At 52.3% G+C, this 21369-nt stretch overlaps 1 protein-coding gene across 1 annotated transcript in view; it reads left to right on the plus strand.

Annotated features, from left to right (window-relative positions):
- KSR2 (kinase suppressor of ras 2) overlaps window positions 1-21369 on the plus strand; it is a 75766-nt gene that overhangs the window by 47160 nt on the left and 7237 nt on the right. Inside the window, exons 11-16 of the mRNA XM_069030931.1 lie at window positions 1323-1364; window positions 1627-1693; window positions 3152-3200; window positions 3988-4355; window positions 16614-16710; window positions 20378-20511. Coding sequence (XP_068887032.1) covers window positions 1323-1364; window positions 1627-1693; window positions 3152-3200; window positions 3988-4355; window positions 16614-16710; window positions 20378-20511 — 757 coding nt within the window. The remainder of the gene's footprint in view (window positions 1-1322; window positions 1365-1626; window positions 1694-3151; window positions 3201-3987; window positions 4356-16613; window positions 16711-20377; window positions 20512-21369) is intronic.

Below are 21369 nucleotides of genomic sequence, written 5' to 3' on the forward strand. Positions count from 1 at the left end.
TGGGCCAGCCCTGGACCCTGCCTGGCTCGGGGGGGACCCAGCCTTTGGTGACCCCATCATGGGTCACTTCTGGAGCAGAGACCGCCCTGTGGGGCTTTTTGGGACATTATTTCCTGTGGTTTAAAGCAGAAATCATGGAATTAACCCCCTTTTTGGGGACTTGGAATGCATTCCCAGCCAGCAGGGATGGGGCAGGGCAGGATCAGACCCTGGCAGCTCTGGGGGGTGTTTGCTCCCGGTTTTATTCCCATAAGGAGCAGAATGGGATCCAAAGCAGGACTTACCCTGCTTTCATCTTCCCAGCCGGGAAGTTTTCCCTGGTTTATCCCATCAAGATGGTCATCTCAGGGATTAGGATTTGAGCTTGGAAATTGGGACACGGTGACCTTCTCCTGCCGGAATTACCTTCCAGGCTCCTTTGATGTTGGCTCAGGTCCTGCTGCAGGGCTGAGGTCGGACTTTGGGGTCTCCAAGCTGGAGAGGGGAAGCTGAGGGGTGGTGCTGGAGATAAGAAGGTGGCTTTCGAGCTGGTGCCAACCTCTGGTGGCCTCAGCAGCTCTGAGTTCTTCCCACCCATGACCTGCCTGCCTCCACGGCAGTCGGATCAATCCTTGGGCTGGAGATGGGAGCCACTGGAGGATCCCACCACCCAGAGCCTCTCTGAGCTCTGCCTTTGGGCAGTGGCTCCCGGGACTCCTTCCAGGAAGGACATGGCTCCAAAGCAAGAGAAAAAAAAGTGGAATTGGGCCAATGGGCAGCAGTTCCAAACCCCTCACTTGTTCTTTCTCTGTGAAAGTGTGAAAGGTGATTGATGCATTAAAATAATAGAATCGGTTCTGCAATTATAGAGGGGGAAAAATGAGGAGTATTAGAAGGAATAGTAATTAGTCCATTGTTTCTGTTGATGGTTAAACTAAGTGTTTATATCAGCACGACCCATGCAGAACCAAGAGGTTCCCAAATTCTGGTTGAGGGCCAACACTGAAACCCACCGCGGGCTTTAGCTGGAAAAAACGTGTCCAAATCCCACCAGTGACTTCATAGATGACATCAACACTCTCCAAATGGTGTTGAAGAGTAGATGGGGGAAAAAAATCAAATTATAATCCAGCAGAAGTCTTAATTTTTTGGCCTGAGCAAACCCTACGTGCCAGGCTGGAATATGGAATATTTCATACTGGGATACGGAAGTGGGAGAGGTTGGATCGCACAGGGGGGGTTCACACAACTGCAGTTGAGGTTTCCTGGTGAAGAACGGGGCATAGGTTGGAGCTTTTCCAGCTCTGCAGGTCGGTGTTGAACCCCTTTTCCCTCTTTTCCAGCCTCCCATTACTACAAGTACAAGCAGCAGTTCATTTTCCCAGGTAAGGCTCTCGGGAGGTTTTTCCTGGAACGTGGGATGCTGGGATTTCTCCTGGTGGGGGTGGGTGCATGGCCAGCTCTCCAAACCCCTGGATTTGTGCTGGGGTGGGATTTCTCCTCAAACCCAGGCTGTTGGTGCAGGACCATGAAGATTCTGCATGGCTGGGTGGCCCTAAGTCACTGAATTCCACCTGGGGGTGAAGGGTGGGATTGAATTCCCTTGGGTGCCCCCAGAGCTCTCTGATTCCTCTCTCTTGTCCCCAGATGTTGTGCCCGAGACGCCGACCCGAGCCCCGCAGGTCGTCCTGCACCCCGTCACCTCCAACCCCATGTGAGTGACTCCCCCTTGCCATCCCCTTCCCTCTGGGCACCCATGGGTGCTCAGGTGGTCCTGGTGAGACCCCGGAGCTCTGGAAGGTTGAGAGGGAGGGCGGGGGGCTCGTTTATAACCCACAGCTCTTTGCCACTGGAAAAAAAAATGGATTTCAATCCAAAAAGCCCAAGCCCAGGGGATTAATTAAATTATAATTAAATTATAAGCAGGATACCTTTGCCACCTCCAATATTTTCAAGCCCAATAAACTTTGGGCTGAAAGTCGGGAAAAGCAGCATCTAATCAGTGCTAGAACCATCCCTGCCCGGCAGGCTGGGCTCAAATCCATCATTCCCTGATGTCCTGGTGCCTGCACCGCTCCAGCAGCGACATTCCACTGCTGGGCCTCTTCCTGAGCCTTTTCCTAAAGGCCATTTTTGGAGGATTTTGGAAGCCAGGAGTTTAAGGGATGATGAGGTCTGGCCCCAGTTTATGGGCAGCTCATCCACACTCTCCAAGCTCTGCTGGGGTTCTGGTGGAGGGAGAGCGATGGATGGAGCCACTGTCCCCTGGGAATTCATGGAAAAGTGGTGAAGTCGAAGCTTTTATTTGCTCCCCTGCCTCAAGGAAGGTGTCAGACATAGGATTTTTGGGGGGGAACAGCTTTCAATATCCGAAATCTGTGATTCCCTCTGGCTCCCCCCACTGAAAACATCCCGGGCTTGGCTGGGTTAAACATCTCCCAATCCTTGGAAGACAGAAATTTGTGCCTGGGATAGCGATGAGGAGCCGGCTGGTCCTGCAAACCACCCATCCATGGAGGTGCTCTGCAGCCACCTGGGCTTCCAACACTGCTCAAAATACAAGGATTGACTCCTTTTGTATGGGATCCTGGGATTCATAGTCTTTAGTGGCTGTGGAATGGGATAGGACTTGCAGGACCACCATGTCCAAGTGGCCTGGGGAGTGGAATTCCCTTGGGAAGGGATGCTGTGGTTTATGTTATTGACAATCATAATTTAGAATATATTTCTGTGATGTTTGAAACCACCCGAGCTGATCCCTCAGTCAGAGCTTCCCTAATTCCCTGTTAATTGTCAGGAGCAGCAAGACCCAGGGGTGGGAGGTGCTGAGTAAACAGGGAAGGAAAAGAACTGGAAAACCAGCCAGATTAGGGTTCTTTACTGCAGGGAGAGGATCCTTGAACCCAGAACTTCTCCAAAATGATTGAAAAACTCCTTTTCTTTCCTTCTGCACTTTTGCTTTGGCTGGTGTTGTAGGGAAAAAAGTCTTGGAAATCCCTAAAAACACCTCGAGGATGTACCCCAGAGTCTGTGGGGGGGTTAAATCTGTCCCTTACCCCGGGTTAGTGATGCCTTCTCCTCCCTGATCCCTTTATTCCTGGGGTGGGAAGTGGGGCTGCTGCCCGAATCCCGGTGTTTTTCCATGGTGTTAATTCTGGAATTCTTTTAACAGCCTGGAAGGAAACCCATTGCTTCAAATTGAAGTGGAGCCCACCTCGGAGGTGAGACGGCTCCTGTGCTTAATGGGCCTTGGTTTTAAGGGTACCTCGGGGCACATTTCCTAGGAAATGGAGACGTTTCCCATCTGTGCAGTGGAACTGCTGATAATTAAATCAAAGGCCAGGCATCCGTGTCCCCACCCTGTGGAGAGGGACCCTCCTGGGCTTCCAGTTTGGAATTCAATGAGGTTTTTTAGGATGCATTAAAAATGCGGCGGAAGGGAAGGGAAGGGAGGGGGAAGATGAGAACGGGGCTTTTAAAGGGTGTGATAAAATCCCGTAGGAAGTATAAATGCACCATCAGGGGGTCTGGGAATGCTGACCAGGGGGTGCCAGGGTGGAAATAATGGGAATGATCAGAGCACAGCTCAGCCAGGGGAGGATGAAACTGTTTTAAGGCAAATTAACTAAATCTCTGCTGGGTCACAGTCTTAAATTTAACCCCGGGGTAAATAAATGGCTCCGCAGGGCAGTGCTGGAGTCCCCGTCCCTGGAGGGGTTTGAAGCCCTGTGGATGTGGCACTTGGGGACATGGGTCTGTGGTGGCCTTGGCAGTGCTGGGGAAGAGTTGGAGCCCATCTCAGAGGGCTTTTCCAACCTAAAGGATTCCACGATTCTATGAAAACCTGGGATTCCGCTGCCTTTGCGTAGAACGGGGCCGCTCCGTTGGCTTTGGGAGGCGCCTTCCTGGTTCCTCTGGGGCTGAGCGAGCAGCAGTTGGATCAGTGGGGTTTTTTCCCCCAGTTTTTTCCCCTGTTTTATTGTTCCCGATGCCCTTTGCCCACCACAGAACGAGGAAGGCGCCGAGGAGGTGCAGGAGTCCGAGGACGACTTCGAGGAGATGAACCTCTCGCTGCTCTCCGCGCGCAACTTCCCGCGCAAGGCCAGCCAGACCAGCATCTTCCTGCAGGAGTGGGACATCCCCTTCGAGCAGCTGGAGATCGGGGAGCTCATCGGGAAGGGCCGCTTCGGGCAGGTGTTCCACGGCCGCTGGCACGGGGAGGTGGCCATTCGCCTCATCGACATCGAGCGCGACAACGAGGACCAGCTCAAGGCCTTCAAGAGGGAGGTCATGGCCTACCGGCAGACCCGGCACGAGAACGTGGTGCTCTTCATGGGGGCCTGCATGAGCCCTCCCCACCTCGCCATCATCACCAGGTTGGAGTCGTTTTTTTCCGTCCAAAGATTCGTTTCTTCCTTCTAAAAATTTGGGTTTTCTGTTGGTTTTCTTCCGGTCTGATGGTGTTGTTGGGTTGAGTTTCCTGGCCTAAGGAAGGGATGTTCTCCATGTGGTGTGGAGGACAGGGCAAATCCAGAAGTGTGTCCAGGCAGGTCATTCTTATCTAGAAGTGGAGCTCCGGGCAGGAATAGTTTGTTTTATCCAGGAACAGGAAGCGCCATGGAATCATGGAATGGGTTGGGTTGGGAGGGACTTTAAAGCCCATCCAGTGCCACCCTTGCCATGGGCAGGGACACCTTCCACTGTCCCAGGCTGCTCCAGGCCCTCTCTAACCCGGCCTTGGGCACTGCCAGGGACCCAGGGGCAGCCACAGCTTCTCTGGGAATTCCATCCCAGCCCCTCCCCACCCTCCCAGGGAACAATTCCTTCCCAATATCCCATCCAGCCCTGCCCTCTGGCACTGGGAAGCCATTCCCTGTGTCCTGTCCCTCCAGCCCTTGTCCCCAGTCCCTCTCCAGCTCTCCTGGAGCCCCTTTAGGAACAGGAAGACTGGGAGGCTCCCAGCAGCTTTCTGGGGAGCAAACTGGGATTTGAGGGCTCCCAAACCATCCAACACCTTCACAGCTTCCTCCTGGGTATCGAGGCATTCCCAAAAACCTGCCCTCACCCACATTCCCAGTGGGAATGCAGCACTGAGTCTCCCAGTGTAATCCCTGTGTGGGTGGGCAAAAAATTCCCAGCTGGCCTGGAGGCAAAGAGGCTGCAACTGCTCCCAGAGCAGCTGTTCTCATGGGAATTACATTTATTCCTGGGAATTCTGTGATTTTCTTCACCTTCAGACCGTGTGTTCAGCCACAGGGCTGGATATAATCCCTCTTTTCATCCCACCCTGGGTTATTTTCTCCCGGAGAAGTTTCCCCAAGGTGAGGCTGAATTTTCCTCCTGGCAGTATTTCAAAAGCAATGGAATGGCACCGCTTCCAACAGCCATCAGTGATGAAATATTGCATCATCTTCTCCTAATGTCCCTAATTTTTCCCTTGGAAGTGGCACCTCCCAGTCCCTGATCCCAGATGGGGCGGCTCTGCAGGTGCTCTGCTCCCTCTTTGTCCAAAACAAAAGGATTTCACCCCGAATTTGTGGCACCTCACCCCTTGCTCCCCGCTCCGGTGGGTTCATGGACTGTGTTTGCCTTGGGAGTTCCATCCTCTGGAGTCAGGGTGACCCCACAGCGGGGCCGGCTCTCCCCAGCTGGCGACGGGAAGAGCGATGCCTTTTATTCAGGACCAAAAATGAGCCATCTGGGGAAAATTCCGCAGCATTTCCATCTATTGGGTAGCTCCAGGCCAAAAGCTTTTGGAAAAGTGTGCAAACACATGTATTGATGGATGAGTCAGAGCCCCCATCCGCGTGTTACGCCGCGTTCCCAAAGGAAAAGGCGGCGTCTCCATCCCGCTCCGGCGTCCCTTTGCAGCCCCCGTTTGCTCGGCTTTTCAGTGCTGTTCAATAGCAAAACCTGGGGAATGTATTCCTTGATATTTTTGGGTTTTGGTTTTTCTTTGAGCCATGGAATGTTTTCTCTTCCATTTTCTAGTCTAATGGGCCTTTCTGTACAAGCAGAGAGGTGCCATTTTTGACAGCTGGACAAAACCAGTCCGTGTGCTGCTGCATCCTGGTGAATTAAAATGAGGATTGTGGAGCTCGGCTCGTCCTGTTCCTCTTCCAGCTGCACTTGGTCCTGTTTTTTAAGGTCAAAATGTAAATTTATTCAATTGCCCAAAACTATAACCCAAGCTCACAACATTTCCAGGCATCGTTGGGTTGTTCCTACAACCCGCTTTTATCTGCATCCCTCGAAAGTTGAGCCGATATCAGCTTTAAACCAAAGGAGAGCAGAGTTGGATGGGATGGGGAAGGAATTGTTCCCTGGCAGGGTGGGCAGGCCCTGGCACAGGGTGCCCAGAGCAGCTGTGGCTGCCCCTGGATCCCTGGAAGTGCCCAAGGCCAGGCTGGACATTGGGGCTTGGAGCAGCCTGGGATGGTGGAAGGTGTCCCTGCCCATGGCAGGGGTGGCATTGGATGGGTTTTAAAGTCCCTTCCACCCAACCCATTCCATGATTCCTGAGTTGTCTCTTAATGCGCCAGAAAAGCAGAAATCCCCCAAAGGGGGCTCAAGTTCTCCCTGGGGATTTCTGGGAATAACTTTAAACCAGGCTTTGCTTGGAGTGAGGGAAAATCATTCCCAGCTGCCTGAGGTGGGGATTATGGATACAAAGCCAGGATATCAGGATTTCCTCACTCTCCCTATGCCCATTCCCAGGGCACGACATGCTGTGTGTGGAAACGGCCACTTTTTCTTCTGGGAGCCCACAAGTGGCCACTCGAGGCCGTTTTTTCCACAAAATCCCAGCAATTCCTTGTAGTTGCTGCAGAAATCTCCGTTTCCCTGCACGTCTGGAAGCAGCTGCGTGTCCCTGGGAAGGGGCTTCACCACGTCGTGCCACCGGCGCTGCCGGAAGGGGGTTATTTATAGCCGGGTTTATTTTTACTTTTCCCCATGCCGACGTTTTCCTTCCTGATTGCCTGCGATATTCAGGGATCGTCTCATTAGCAGAACGAAATTTCCCCATCCAAACAGCCCACTGGGGAAAGAATGGAAGGGGAAACTGAGGCAGCAGCTGGCCGAGGGTGGGATGGTTTGGGTTAAAAATCTGATTTTCCCTACATTTATGGATAAATGGGACCAGCACTGTTTAACATCTTCATCAGTGATAAAAACACTGGGATTGAGAGTGGAAAAGCCTCCAGAGAGAGCTAAGAGCCCCTCCTTAAAGTGCCTAAAGGGGCTCCAGGAGGGCTGGAGAGGGATTTGGGACAAGGGCTGGAGGGACAGGACACAGGGAATGGCTTCCAGTGCCAGAGGGCAGGGCTGGATGGGATATTGGGAAGGAATTGTTCCCTGGGAGGGTGGGGATGGGTTGGGGTGGAATTCCCAGAGCAGCTGTAGTCACTCCATCCCTGGCAGTGCCCAAGGCCAGGCTGGACATTGGGGCTTGGAGCAGCCTGGGAGAGTGGGAGGTGTCCCTGCCCATGGCAGGGGGTGGCACTGGATGGGCTTTGAGGTCCCTTCCCACCCAACCCATTCCATGATTCCCGAGTTGTCTCTTAAAGCGACGGAAAAGCAGAAATCCAGTGTTTTTCAGCAGTGGGGGAGGTGACTCCAAGGATCGCTTCCATCAGAGCCGCTAATGGGTTTTCTCTTGGGTAATGAGCGCTGGGGACAATTAACATCCATCTTAATTAGTCTGGAGCAGGAGCGGGTGCGAGCCTTGGTGCTTTGAGCGCTGCTTAATGGATGGTGGGAAACAGTGGCGAAGTCCTCGGCTCGGCAGGAATGAAAGGGCTGGAAAAGCTCCCAGTTTGTTGGAATAACGAGTTGGTTTTGCTGGTGGGGAGTGGGACAAAGCCAGGCCTGGGTAAATCCAGCTCCTTGGGGCTCCTGGTGCTGGCCCCCAGAGCAGGAACAGAGGAAAAGCCTCAGCCACCCAGGGTGGCCTTCCAAGGGTAAAGTCCTTTCCTAATCTGGCGAAAATGGCTCTGGCCACCCACGAAAGCAGAAACTCCCACATTTGAGGATTCTGGGTGCTCCTCCTGGGGAAAAAAAAAAAAAAGGGGGGGGGATTTGGATGTTTATTGATGCTTCCCAAGGCTCCAGGCGCTCATTTGGTCTGTAATGGAAGCAGGGGATCAACGTGCTGGGTGCAGCAACAAGGGGCTCCTGTTGGTTGGGAATGTTGTTTGGGAGAAGGTTTGAGCTGGGCTTTGCCTGGGCTTTGAGCTCCTGCTGGCTTGTGAGGGGGATTTGGGGCAGCTTTTCCAAGATTCTTTGGGTTTTTGCTTAAAAACTCCAACGTGGCTCTCGGAGCCTGTGCCAAGAGTCTGGGATTTGCTCCTTGGGATGCTCCAGGCTGAGTTTTGACCCCTCTCTTGTCACGCCAGGGTGGCTTCAGCTTTCCAGGGTGCCGCCGGTGATGCCACCAGGGCTGTGTGGCCGTGATTTATGTCCCTGGCTGGGAAGACCAAGGAGAACATTGAGGAACATTAGGAATTAAGCCTGACCTTGGCAGAGCTGCGTCAAGAGAATTAATTTGTCGAAGGTGCCTTTGGAGCAGAGGAACTTGGAGCGTTTCTGCTGGAGAGGGAGCATCTCCTAAACCCTTCCCTGGAGCTGCTGGTGGTGGGGGGATGGAGATAAACCCAGGCCCTGTCCTAACGTGAGATATTGAAGATGAAATAAGAGTTTGCTCCTTTTTCTCTGTGTAAGACAGGTTTTAATTTCACATTCCCTGGCACTAATTAATAGGGAAGGTGTGAGAGCGAGGGATGGAAGGATAGCCAAGGCACCTCAGCTGTTTATTCCTGGATAACTTTAGTGCATGGACTAAACACTGGGGTTTGTTTTGATTCTATAATAGCTTTCCATGCTGGATTTTGCCAATATTTAATGTTCAGCTCTGCTGCTGGGAGGACCAAGCCCTTCACAAGGGATGCTCTCCCATCCCTGGACCCTGTTCCTGGTGGGCATGGAAGAGCTCTGGACAAAGCTCAGCTTTAGACTCTCGGCTCTTCTGAGCCTCTCCCAGTGCCAGATCTCCTGACATTTACAGGCACAGCCCAGCTGGGAAGGATTTGGGGCTTGTAAATCTCAATGCTCGGGGAGCTGGGGATATTTAACCTGATTTGAAGGATGGGAGGAAAGGGGAAGGGTGGAAAGCAAGGCATCCCTGTGGATGCTCCGTGGTGCCTGCAGCCAGCTCCCTGTTCCCTCCAGGGGATCCAAATTGTCCTTAGAGCTTTAATGAACCACAAATTGAAGGAACAACAAGGTCAGGTGGGATGGAGCCCTGAATATCCCGAGTGGCATCACTGCCCATGGCAAGGGTTGGAATGAGAGGATCTTTGAGGTCTCTTCCAACCAAAACCATTCCAGGATTCTGGATTTGAAATTGGATTTTTCTTCTCAATGGACATAAAATGCATCCTCCCAGCATTCCGTCCTGCACTAGGAATTGAAGGAGAAGCTCTAAATCCTGCTCAGTGGGAGAGAAACTGAGGCACGGAGTTGCCACCTTGTTTTCCTCCATGCCAGGCTTGGGAGCCATGCACTGATGGGATGCAGGGAACGGCTTCTGATGGGGAAGAGGGCACAGTTAGACAGGACCTTGGGAAGAGATTCTTCCTTGTGAGGCCTTGGGACAGGCTACCCCATCCCTGGGAGTGTTCCAGGCCAGCTTGGACAGGGCTTGGAGCAGCCTGGGATGGTGGAAGGTGTCCCTGCCCATGGCAGGGGGTGGAATGAGCTGAGCTTTGAGGTCCCGTCCCATCCAAACCACTCCACGATCCTGGAGCGTTTCTGAGGTGCCTTTCAGGTCCTGCCCTTCTCTCCGCACTCCTGGGTCTGTTTTGGGAAGGGAAGCCATGGATTCCTGCCTCCCCTAACCCTGTCCACGTTCAAACACCCGCTTTAGGAGCCAGGCCCTTCTCCTCTGCCCCCATTGTTTTCCCTTTTCCTGCTTTTCTGCTGCATTCCCTTCCCTGGCAGTTAAATAATGGAGCTCGTAGATCATATAATAAATGGGGATCGACTTCATGCCAGGCGTGGGACCAGAATGGATTGACCCGTGGGAATACACTCCCCCCCGATCGATACGAGGCCATCAGGCTGGATAAATCTTGATAACGACTGACAACGGCAAAGTCAATACGTGGATTAATATACACATTAAACCTGGATCTATCTTCCAGTGGCAGACAGCAGCTTGGGGAGGGGCCTGGAATATCCCGAGCCAAGAGATGGCTGGGAATGGGGAAAAGCAGCAGCTTGATCCTCTGTGTTTGATGTTGAAACATTGGGGCTGGCTGAGCTTTTCTTACCCGCTGAAGCATCAAATCCCTGCCGGCGGCTGCTCCTTAACGTGGAGGATGCTCCAGGGGGGAAGTTTTCCCTTTGTGTTCTGAGAGTGTTTCCAAATGCCATGGAAATATCGCTGGTTTGGCCCCGAATTCTCCAGGAAAGTGCTTAACACAGCAGGATTCGCTTTGCTGGAGAGGAAGGGATTTAAGGAAATGCCTTTGATTAAGTGGCCTGCTGAGAGATGGTCCCAAAAATTCCTTCCGATCGTGTCAGCTCTTCCCGTCCCTGATGAGTGACATCCCAGCATCGTTCCTGATTTTTTCTGAGCACTCTCAATGCTTGGGGTCATCTTTGGGACAGAGCAGGACTGCCTGTGTGGGATCCGTGTGCTGGCACCCTGCCTAGACAAAGAAACAGCTCCTTCCCATGACAGCAGCATTAATTGTTTATTAATAATAATAATTATTATTACTATTCCAAAGTGGAGTCGGGTTCCAGGGAAGCAGCCGGCTTGATCCAAGGTTTCATTCCTGTCTCCAAAAGGAATTTTTTTTTTTTTTTAATTTCTTTTCCTTCCTGAAGTTCAAAACAGCAGGAGGAGCAGAGAATATATCAGAGAGGAGGAGGTCGAGGCGCCTCCACTCCTCCCTGTGTGCCCAACCCTCCCTCTCGGAGCTGATTCCGAGTGTGTCCTTTCCAAAGGTGGCAAGCAGCACCTGGAGCATGGAGTTTTTTCGGATGACTTGTTCGCAAGTCTGGCTTTAGCTAAGCCCTGGGGCTGCTTTGCATTCACCTGGCTCTGAGCTCTTCTCCCCGCAGCTGGAGAAGAGCTCGTCTCCTCTATTTCCTCCAAATAAAAATGCATGGAGTTGGATTTTTCCAAATAACTTGTTTTTTTCCAAGGCGACGATGGAGTTGGAGCTACTTTTCGGGGAGGCTGATCCCCCTCCTCCTCCTCCTCCTCCTCCTCCTTTTCCTCCTCCTCCTGCAGCCCTTGTGGTTTGGCTGTAGTTATCTCGCGTGCCAGCTGCCGGCAGGAAAATTTTGCTGCCTAAGTAATATCCATCAAAAGCCGGTGCTTCCATCGGCAGAGATAGCGGGATGAGGGGAGCGTTGGCTCTCCAGGGCTTTTCTGTTTCCTCCCGCTGGTTTGGCTCTGCAGAGGCTCCTCCATGAGGAGCAGGAGGGTCTCTCCCATCTCCAGGCTGGGGATTGTGGGCTCTGCTGGAAATGGCAGGAATTGAATTCCTTGGCTTCCCGTTGGGGTTGCTTTGGGTTCCGTTGGCATGGGGTCGGATGGGATGAGTATTTCCAGCTGGGAGGGGCTGGGATCTGCTGGATGCTGCTGCTCAGGTCATGGCCCTGAGTTGCCACCAAGCTGCCACTCCCTGGCTGCTGCTTCCATAGAACCACGGAATTGTTTAGATTGGAAAGGATCCTTAAGATGGTCAATTCCAACCATTCCCCCAGCACTGCCGAGGCCATCACTGCTCCGTGTTCCCAAGCGCCACATCCACACGGCTGTTAAATCCCTCCAGGGATGGGGACTCCAGGGATGTTCCAGGGCCTGGCAACACTTCCAAGTGAAGAAATGTTCCCTAATATCCTAATTTTTCCTCCCTGGTCATGGTCATGGTGTTTGGATGTAGAGGGCTGAGGAATTTCAGGCTGGATGCTGCCACTGAGCTGCTCCTCTCGCTCTGGCATTGGCAGGGAGTCAAAGGGGCGAGATTCCTTATCTATTTAGAGGAAAACAAAACCTCGGGATAAAAATGAACCCAAAGCTCTCCCTTTGCTGCTCTTCCAGCCTTGTTTGATTTTCCTTGTTGTGAAACATCTCAGGAGCTGTCGTGTTCCAAAAGCGCCATTGCCAGGAAAAGAGAGGAACAAGCCAATATATGGGAACAGCTGGAAAACTTCCCAAATAAGTCAGGAACGTGCCAGAATGTGCAGAGCTCCTTCTTTCCCTCTCTGGTCCTGCTCAAATGAAATCAGATAAGTCCCGGCTCAGTGCTTCCTGTCGCTGTTTCTTTCTTGACATTCCCCAAAGGGTCCTTTTTCCATGAAAACCTCCAAGTGGGTAAACAGCTGGGGAATGTGGGAGCATCCAAGCATCCTTTGCCGTGTCTTTCCTCCGGCACAGACGTAACCTGGGAGCAGAGGTATTTTTATATGAAAGCATTTTTTATTAATTCCCCACCTCGCTCTCCTCTCCAGTGTCTCTCCTGGGTCTATAGTGCTGATTGTCACCATGGTATCCGAGCTGCTTCCCTATAAATCCATATCCCGGCAAGGAATGAACTTCCTGGGGTCTGGCATTTATCATTTCTCTCATTGAACGGGCGTTGATGTGGATGGGAAGAAGGAAGGGAAGCACCAAGTTCCTGGAGTGATGGAATGTGCCCTACAGCCGCCAGGCTGCTGGCTCGGGATGATCCCTGCTCCTGAGCTGGAGCCAGGATGGGGCTTCAACTGCAGAAATGTTGGCCACCAATGTAGAGATGATGGCCATGAATGTAGAGTTATGGCCATCAATATAGACGTGGTGGCCATCAGTATGGAGGTGATGGCCATCAGTGTAGGATGATGGCCATCAGTGTAGAGACAATGACCATCAATGTAGAGACAGTGACCATCAGTGTAGAGGTGATGACCATCAATGTCGAGGTGTTGGCCACCAATGTAGAGGTGGTGACCATGAATGTAGAGGTGATGGTCACCAGTATAGAGGTGCTGGCCACCAGTGCAGAGACAATGACCATCAATGTAGAGGTGATGACCATCAGTGTAGAGGTGATGGCCATCAATATAGACATGGTGGCCATCAGTGTAGAGACAATGACCATCAATGTAGAGGTGATGGCCACCAATATAGATGTGGTGGCCATCAGTGTAGAGACAATGACCATCAATGTAGAGGTGATGGCCATCAATGCAGAGGTGATAGCCATCAGTGTAGAGATAATGACCGCCAATGTAGAGGTGGTGGCCGCCAATGCAAAGGTGATGACCATCAGAGTAGACTTGATGACCACAAGTGTAGTGGTGATGGCAACCAGTATAGAGGTGGTGGCTGTCAATGTAGAGGTGTTGGCCACCACTGTAGGGGTAATGGCCATCAATGTAGAGACAACGACCATCAGTGTAGAGGTGCTGGCCACCAGGGTAGAGATGATGACCATCAATAGTGCAGAGAGGAGTGTAAAACTCGAATGGATGACAGACAGATGAGTCTGTTTTCCCATGGAACAGCAAAAACACCCAGAGGCAGCGCTCCAGCTCTTCCGCCCTCAACCCGAATTGTTCCTCTGCGAGCCGCCTTGGCTTTGCTCCCGCTGCCGATGTCTCCAGCCCACGTTGGGAATGCAGTGCTTATAAAGCAATTTGGGATTTGGCTTGCTTGGCTGAACACTTCAAAAACTCATTTTGAATTGAGAGTGGCATCTGCAGAGGGATGGGGCTGGGCCCGTCCTGGTGCCGGGAAAGGCACCGGGATGTGGATGTGCCATGGGATGAGGTGCACTCCTGAGGACCCCCAGAAGGATCTTCGCATCTCTGTCCCTGCCACCCCTCAACTCTGGATGGCATTTGGCCACCTCGTGGCACCGGGGCACGTGTCATCAACCTGCTCTGCTACCAGGTGGGATGGAGAAGTTTGGGAGGAGAAGACAAGAATTCCTTATGAGTTTTCACTTCAGCGCTGAATAAACCGTGATCCATCTGAAGATGCAAATCATCTGCCTTGTTTTTGGTGTCGAGCGTAGGCATTTCGTGGCCTTGTCATCCACAGCCGTGTCCCTCAAAGCCACGCTCAGCAGGGACCACTCCAAGTGGAAAGGCAGAAGACTCCGAGCGTGCCCCGGGCGCCGCTTTGTCCTGCCCGAATGGGGAGCGATTGAGGAATGAGGAGGAGTGGAATTGTTGAGCTGTGCCGTGAAAAGGTTCTGCAGGTGGTGGCTGAATGGGCTCAGGTGCTGCACAAAAGGTATCAAAGGGCTTTATCTCCGCGTTGGCAGCTCCTTATCCGGCAGGAAAAGTCGGATGTGCCGGTGCAGCGGCGGGCGCTCGGTGAATTCATTCGGAGCCGTTATTCATCGAGGGGAGGGGAGAAGCACCTGGGCTGCTTTGATGGCTCTGCCAGGGTCTGAGGAGCAGAGGAGACAGTGACATGTCCCAGTGCCACCACCGTGGGTCTGGCTGCTCTCCTGCAGTGGCTCCATCCGCTGGGAAGGGTTTGGAAATCCTGTAAACGAAGTGGAAAGATGGGAATCTCATCAGTAAAGGGCTGCAAGCTCTGCTCTCGGGGTTATCTCAGCAGTTCAGATAGGCAGAAATGTGAGGATTTTCCTCTAAACAACCCTTCCCCAGGAAAACAGCTGATCTTAACTCGCCCTAGGGCTGGAATCCAGCCCTGTTCCAGCGCTAATCCACTCATTGCATTTCCAATGTCAATTTGTGACCAATTCAGATCACAGGCAACTGGCTGTAAAATGGTTTTCTCTGGGAGAAAACGTGTTTTCCGGCGATGGGGAAGGGCTGGGGGAACTCCTGTGCGTGCAGGCAGGTCATGGAGGTGGCAGAAGGCTGTTGTGTGGCAGAGCTTAAAGCTTGGTGGGTTTATGCAGCAAATTAGTGCAGAAAAATAAAGGTGGTGGAAGGAGAATTCGTGTCCGTTGTCATTCTGCACGCTTTGATTCGTTGCAGTTGCGTAAACCCAAGGATTTTATCACTGATTTCCAAGTGCTTGGATCCTAATCTCCAGCAAATTCCTATTTGACTGCAGCTGAAGCGTTGCAGGAGGTGGGAAGATGGTTTAGTGTGTTCGTACCGCAGCCGCCTCGGGGCTAAATCCAGCTGGGATGCTCAGGGATGTGCTGGGACACTGGAGCAAGGAAAACCCATCCCTGAGGGGGCACTTGCTGCCCTAAATCCCCACTGCAGGTCACTTATGCCCAGCAGGACAACTTCTAACACGCCCAGGGAGGAAATATTTTGAAGGGCGCTGTTTTCTTTCCAAAACCCATGGGATATGGGGTTGATCCCATTCCTGTTTCGCAGCTTGTTCTGAAAATTCTGCTCTCTGCCCATGGAGTGATGTGGAGCTTCTGGCTTAGGAGCAGGAGGATCCTTTGGCAGGTTTGGGGTTCTTCTGGGTTTCATGGACCCATGGAATGGTTTGGGTGGGAAGGGACGTTAAAGCTCATCCTATTCCACCCCTGCCACGGACGGGGACACTTCCACCATCCCAGGTTGCTCCAAGCCCCATCCAAGGTGTCCCTGCCCATGGCAGAGGGCTGGAATTATATGGTCCTTAAAGTTCCTTCTAACCCAAACCATTCCATGACTCTCTTTTATGATTCTGGGGTGATTTTCACCTAAAAAGGACGAAACCTCTCCCAGGGTATGAATCCAAACCAGGGCGTGCTGGAATTCCCAGGGCAGGAGGAACTGGGCGAGGGGAAAGCAATGGAGCCGAGCTGGGGGAGAGCAGCAGAATGAAAGCTCGGAACTTTTAATTTGTTAACCAGAACAGAATCAAATCAACATCTGCAGTCACCAAACCTCTTTAACGAGCTGAGTGTTGGGTGTTTTATTTCCCAGGCACAGGTATCCAGTCTCGTCTTTCCAAAGTTGCCTGGAATGAGTGTGGGTGGATAGAGAAAAGCAAAAAAAAAAAAAAAGCCCTTTTTTTGTGGGCGGGAGTCGAGGCAGCAGCCACCCACGTCCTCCATTATGATATTCAAATGCCAATATATTTTTAATTGGTTTATATCCATCTCCCCCCCCCCCTCCCCAAAATCCAGCTGCCTTTGGTAATTAAGGCTCTGTAAATAGATTTTACTGTAATTGGTACGAGAAGGAAAATTGGAGGACATTGTACGGTGCATGGGGTTGGGTTGGGGGATTTTTTTTTCCCCCTCCCTGTCTTTCCTCTTTTGACTCATTTTACATCTGCGAGCTTTGTATCCCGAGGGAGGAGGAGGAGGAGGGAGCCATGGCCAGTTCTGCACAAAAGCTCAGAAGCAGGAGGACCAGGTGGCTTGTTGAGGTCTGGGGCACAGGGAAAAGCCAGGAGCCAGCCCCGGTTGTCCCTTGTGGCACCACGGTGGTGCCACCAGGACATGCCAGGAGCAGCGAGAGCTCCCTCCCAGTGCCAAACTGGGAGAGCCCCCGGTTCCCTGCGGAATCTTGGATCTGCCTCGAGCCAAGAGGCCAAAATCCGGCCAAAATCCAGTGATTATTTACAGCTCCCTGCTTTATAATCTGGGGGTGTTTCTCCAGGAGGGTTTGTAACTTCTCTTTCCCTTTTCCTGCTCCTCCAGCCTGTGTAAAGGACGGACTCTCTACTCCGTGGTGAGGGACGCCAAAATCGTCCTGGATGTCAACAAGACGAGGCAGATAGCACAAGAAATCGTGAAGGTATGGTCTGGTGGGGTCTGGATCCAGCAAAAAACCCAGCCAAGAGCCCGATCCACTCATTCTGGGGAGTGGGAGAGGAGCAGCCGAGGATCCTGGGCAGGATAGAACTCCTTGGCATTAAAATCCAAGGATTCTGGGCAGGATAGAACTCCTTGGCTTTAAAATCCAAGGATCCTGGGCAGGATAGAACTCCTTGGCTTTAAAATCCAAGGATCCTGGGCGGGATAGAACTCCTTGGCTTTAAAATCCAAGGATCCTGGGCAGGATAGAACTCTCTTGGCTTTAAAATCCAGCTCTCTTTGACCTCTCTCATGTGGCTGAACTGGGGTGGCTCCAAAGCTTCCATGGGCTCCCCGTGCTTGGGGCTCATCCTGGCCACTGCTCCTCTTCTCCGTCAGAATTTCAGGTGTTTTAATTCCAGCATTGCTGCTTGAGGGAGTTCCTGGTTGGATATTCCTCTCCTCTTGGGAAAAAAATGTGATAGTCATGGAATCATGGAGTGGTTTTGGTTGGAAGGGAGATTAAAACTCATCCAAGGGACACCTTCCACTACCCCAGGTTGCTCCAAGCCCCATCCAACCTGGCCTTGGACACTTCCAGCATTCCCAGTATTCCCATAAAGCATTCCCAGGGCCAAAGCTCCTGGAGAAATCTGTGCTATGGTGCCATGAGGCCAAGCTCACATACATTTTCCAGAACTAAAAACGTTTTCCCTTTCCCAGGGATGGCTCCAAGAGCATCTTCCACACTTCAGACGTGATCCTATAAACAATCCCAGGGAGGATCCTCCCATGGCAGGGTGGAGTGGCTGGGAATTTGGGTCCTGAGCCCTCACAGCTTCCCATGGGAGGTTGGCAATGGCACTGAGGTATTGAGCTGTCTGCCAGAGCGGGGCTGCGCTGTGATTCCAAACGTATTCATCACCAAAAATACTTGGCAGGTGTCCTGCCATGGGAGCTGTGACACTGCCCCCGTGCCCTGCTCGAGGTCAGCCAGCACTTCCACCCCAGAGCCCAAACCTGGAGCTGATCCCACATTTAACTGTGAGAAGACAGCAGAAAATCAGATTTTCTGGCAGATCTTAACCCCCCCTTAAATATTCACATCCAGGTTATAAAGCAGAACACGTTCGGCAATATTTCCTGGATGGTGCTTAGGCTGTCTCTTATTAAATCGCCTCTTTTGTGTTTATTTAGACCCAGTTTTAACTTTTAAGTTTAAATTCCTTCGATTCTACTGGAGTCTCCAGGCAGGAGCTGACAGGTGAGCACAGCCTGAACCTTTTGCTACCTCGGAGCCTGAGTTGGGGGTGCCCGAGGCAGCCCAGAGCCTCTCCCTTCTTAATTCCTACTTCTGATCCATGTTTTCCACCTTTTAGACGTGGATTTTTCCTGCTGAGCAAACACTTGAAGCATCACAGTTTAGCCTTGTATTTTCCCCCCTTTTTGTGCTCAGGGCTTTTGCCTTCCAGATGTTCCCAGTGGGAAGAACGGCTCAGTTCAGCCCCTTTCCCTGCGTGGGTTCATTGCTCCGTGTGGGTTTCGAGGATGAGGCTGAGAGATCCTTGTTTTCTGCAGCTGCTGCCTGTTCAGAACGGGTGTGAAACCTCCAACTCTGTGGTGTTGAGAGGCAGATGGACTTTGCATCCAGCCCAGATCCCTGGAGGAACTAGCAGAGTTCCAAAGGCTCTCTCCAGGCACAGAAGGGAATTCCCGGTGAGGTCCAGCCCTGCCACAATGCCATGACCCAACCACTCGGCCCATTCCTGCGGAGGAGCAGCTTCCCAGCCTTCCCACCTTTCCCCACCCATCTCCAGAAGATGTTTTGGTGGATTTGGAGGTGGAGGGTGTTGGGAAGCGAAGGCAAATCCCAACACCTTGGTTTGGGTGGACTTGGGGCTGCATTTTCCAGAGGCTTTGGATTTGCTGCCCGGTCACAGCAGTTGTGTGATTTTATCCCTTGAGTCCTGGAATGTGACGGGAGAGCTGCCCAGATTATTGGATTAGTGGGTGCAAGGTTATCCCAAGTTCCTCTGGAGGGGAAGGATGATTTATCCCGGGAGCGGTGCCGGCAGAGGGAGCTGGCTTCTCACACAGCCGAGCAAATTAAGGCATTACTGGGCCCTGAGTGTTTCCTCACAGATCATCCCAGGGGCCGGGGTGCCAGGGCTGGAATTTGCAGTGGGATCTGTGCGGAGCCAGGTGAGGGATTTGGGTTTGCCCGGAGAAATTCCTTCAGCAAAGGCTGGGCTGTGTTTAATGATTCCATGGAGACGAGCTCCCAGCTGGTTGTGGGAGCAGGTGGGAGCAAGATCCTGCTGCTGCTCTGGCATCTCGTCACCCCCAGAGTATTCCCATGGCACTGGGGTTCATCTGTGGATGCTCAAGGCCCTGCACTCCACCCTGGCCAGAGAAACATTGGAATGTTGTTCCTTGCTCCACCCTGGCACTTTCTGGAGGTGACAGTGACATTTGAGAGCTGATTTTTTAAATCCCACCGTTATCTCATGTGCTGGGAGCTGGAGACCCCTAATTAATCCTGGTGCCTGGAATGGCCCTGGCATCCAGCCCCAAATCCTTTCCTTCCCCCAGCATCCCTTGGTTGAAGCTCTTTAGGATTTACTCCCCACGGGTTGCAGTGAAACCCCCATACCTTGCTGGGTCGGGGTTTTTTCCGTTTGTTTTCCCACTTTTTCCAGATGGTGGAATTTGGGTTGGGTCTTCTGGCTCCACATCAGCCACCAGCTTAAAAATGAATTCTCCTCGCGCAGCCTGCGTGGTTAATGATGATAGATGAAAAGATGAGACTCGGGATGGATGGATCCCCACGGAATTCCAGTTAATAAATCCCCCTTTTCCAGTGACAGACAACCAATATTCCCTCTTAAGCAACAGTTTGCCGGCCTGTTGGGCATCGATCCTTCATCAACATCCTGCAGATCAAGTTTTCCCTGAGTCTGCTTAGGAGGGTGAAAAGTGGGACAGCATCAAAATCCCTGCTGAAGTCGGGATAAATGTGCTTTATCCCCCTCCCCATTCCCAGAGTTATCCCGCGGAGCTGAACATCCGCCACACGGAGCTGCCGGCACTCTGCTTGATTTGCCAGCGCTAAACAGGAGAGTTCGGATTTCCCACCCATGGCCTTTTTGTGCCTCATTAGCACTAATTTTAATTAACCGCCGAGCAGTTTTTCCTGGGGGAAGGAATTAAGGCAGGACTCCCGCGAGGCGCCTGTTTCCAGGCGGATGGGGCCGTCGGAAGCGCCGATGGCTCCGCCAGGGAGATGGGGAGCGGTGACTTATTACCCTCCTCTGCCAGCCCCCAAAAAAACGGAGGCGAGAACATCATCACCATCCATTTCCCAGCAGAGGATTCCAGGGAAGCGGCTGCTGGGTGGGCTTGCCGTTAATTTTTCCCGTGGAATCGATTAATCAGGAAGACGAGTGGGCGCCGTGGCAGCTGGGACACCCACGCCACGATCCCATCTCCCTCCAGGAGCCCATCCCAAAGCAGGGACCCCTCCAGCCACTTTCCTTTCCTGCAGGACCCTTTGGTGGCTCACGGATGCTCCCAGTATCCCATGGCAACGGCCCCGCTCTGGCATTATCCCATCCCTTTGTGCCGCTTTTGTAACTTCGGGGTGTTTTCCTCTCTCTGTGCCACCCTAGGGAATGGGATACCTGCACGCCAAGGGCATCCTCCACAAGGACCTCAAGTCCAAGAATGTTTTCTATGACAATGGGAAGGTGGTGATCACTGACTTCGGGCTCTTCAGCATCTCTGGAGTTCTCCAAGCGGGCAGGTAGGAGGACATGGACACACTGGAGTTCCTCCCCCTGCCCTAAAGCTGGGAACATGGGGAAAGATCCCAAAACCCCCTCTCCAAGTGCCTGTTTGTGTCCCCAGCCTCGGCAGACATGGGTTGAGGGGGCCTTGGGGTGTCCTGGGTTTGAAGGGAGTTGGTTTTGATCCGTGGGAAGGAACACAGTGCCGCACACAAATCTCTGGGATTTTGGTTTGGAGAGGCAGATTGTGCCCCTTGAACCAACCTCTTCCCATGGGACACCTCAATTCCACGGCCAAACCACCCTGCAGCCACCCAGGAGATGCTCCTGTGGCAGCAGGGCCGGTTCATTCCTTGGCTTTTCCCTTTCCATCGTTATAATTCCCTGGCATCTGCTTCATCTCCTGCCTGGATTGAGTGATGCCATCCCCACTCTGGTGACATTTTGGGAATTACAGACATCTGGCCATGGTGTCTGTGCTGGGCATGGAGCAAGACATGGAAAATGAGAGCCAAGCTTGGGACTTTCACAGCACTGGGCTCTCGGAGGGTTTTAAATCTGAGGGTTTTGGTAAATGTTTCTTATTAAATTTTTTTGTGGGGAGCTTTTCCAGCTGTAGGAACGGCAGGACAAAGAGTTCCAGCAGCTGTGGAAAGGAGGAAGAGCAAAGCTGGGGGGGGGAAAGGAAACAGAAGTGGGGAAGGAAGAACAGAGATGATATTTCCCTTTTTCTTTTCTAAGTGGGAAATAAGAACGTGGCTGACTTTTCCCACCTTTCCCAATAAATCCTTTGTGTTGAGAGCAGCACAGGCCAAGCTTGGGCAGTTTCCTCCTGGTCCTTCCATCTCCATGGCAAAGACACTCAGGAGATAAAA

The sequence above is a fragment of the Aphelocoma coerulescens genome, chromosome 15 (genome assembly GCF_041296385.1).
Source record: "Aphelocoma coerulescens isolate FSJ_1873_10779 chromosome 15, UR_Acoe_1.0, whole genome shotgun sequence".
NCBI lineage: Eukaryota > Metazoa > Chordata > Aves > Passeriformes > Corvidae > Aphelocoma > Aphelocoma coerulescens.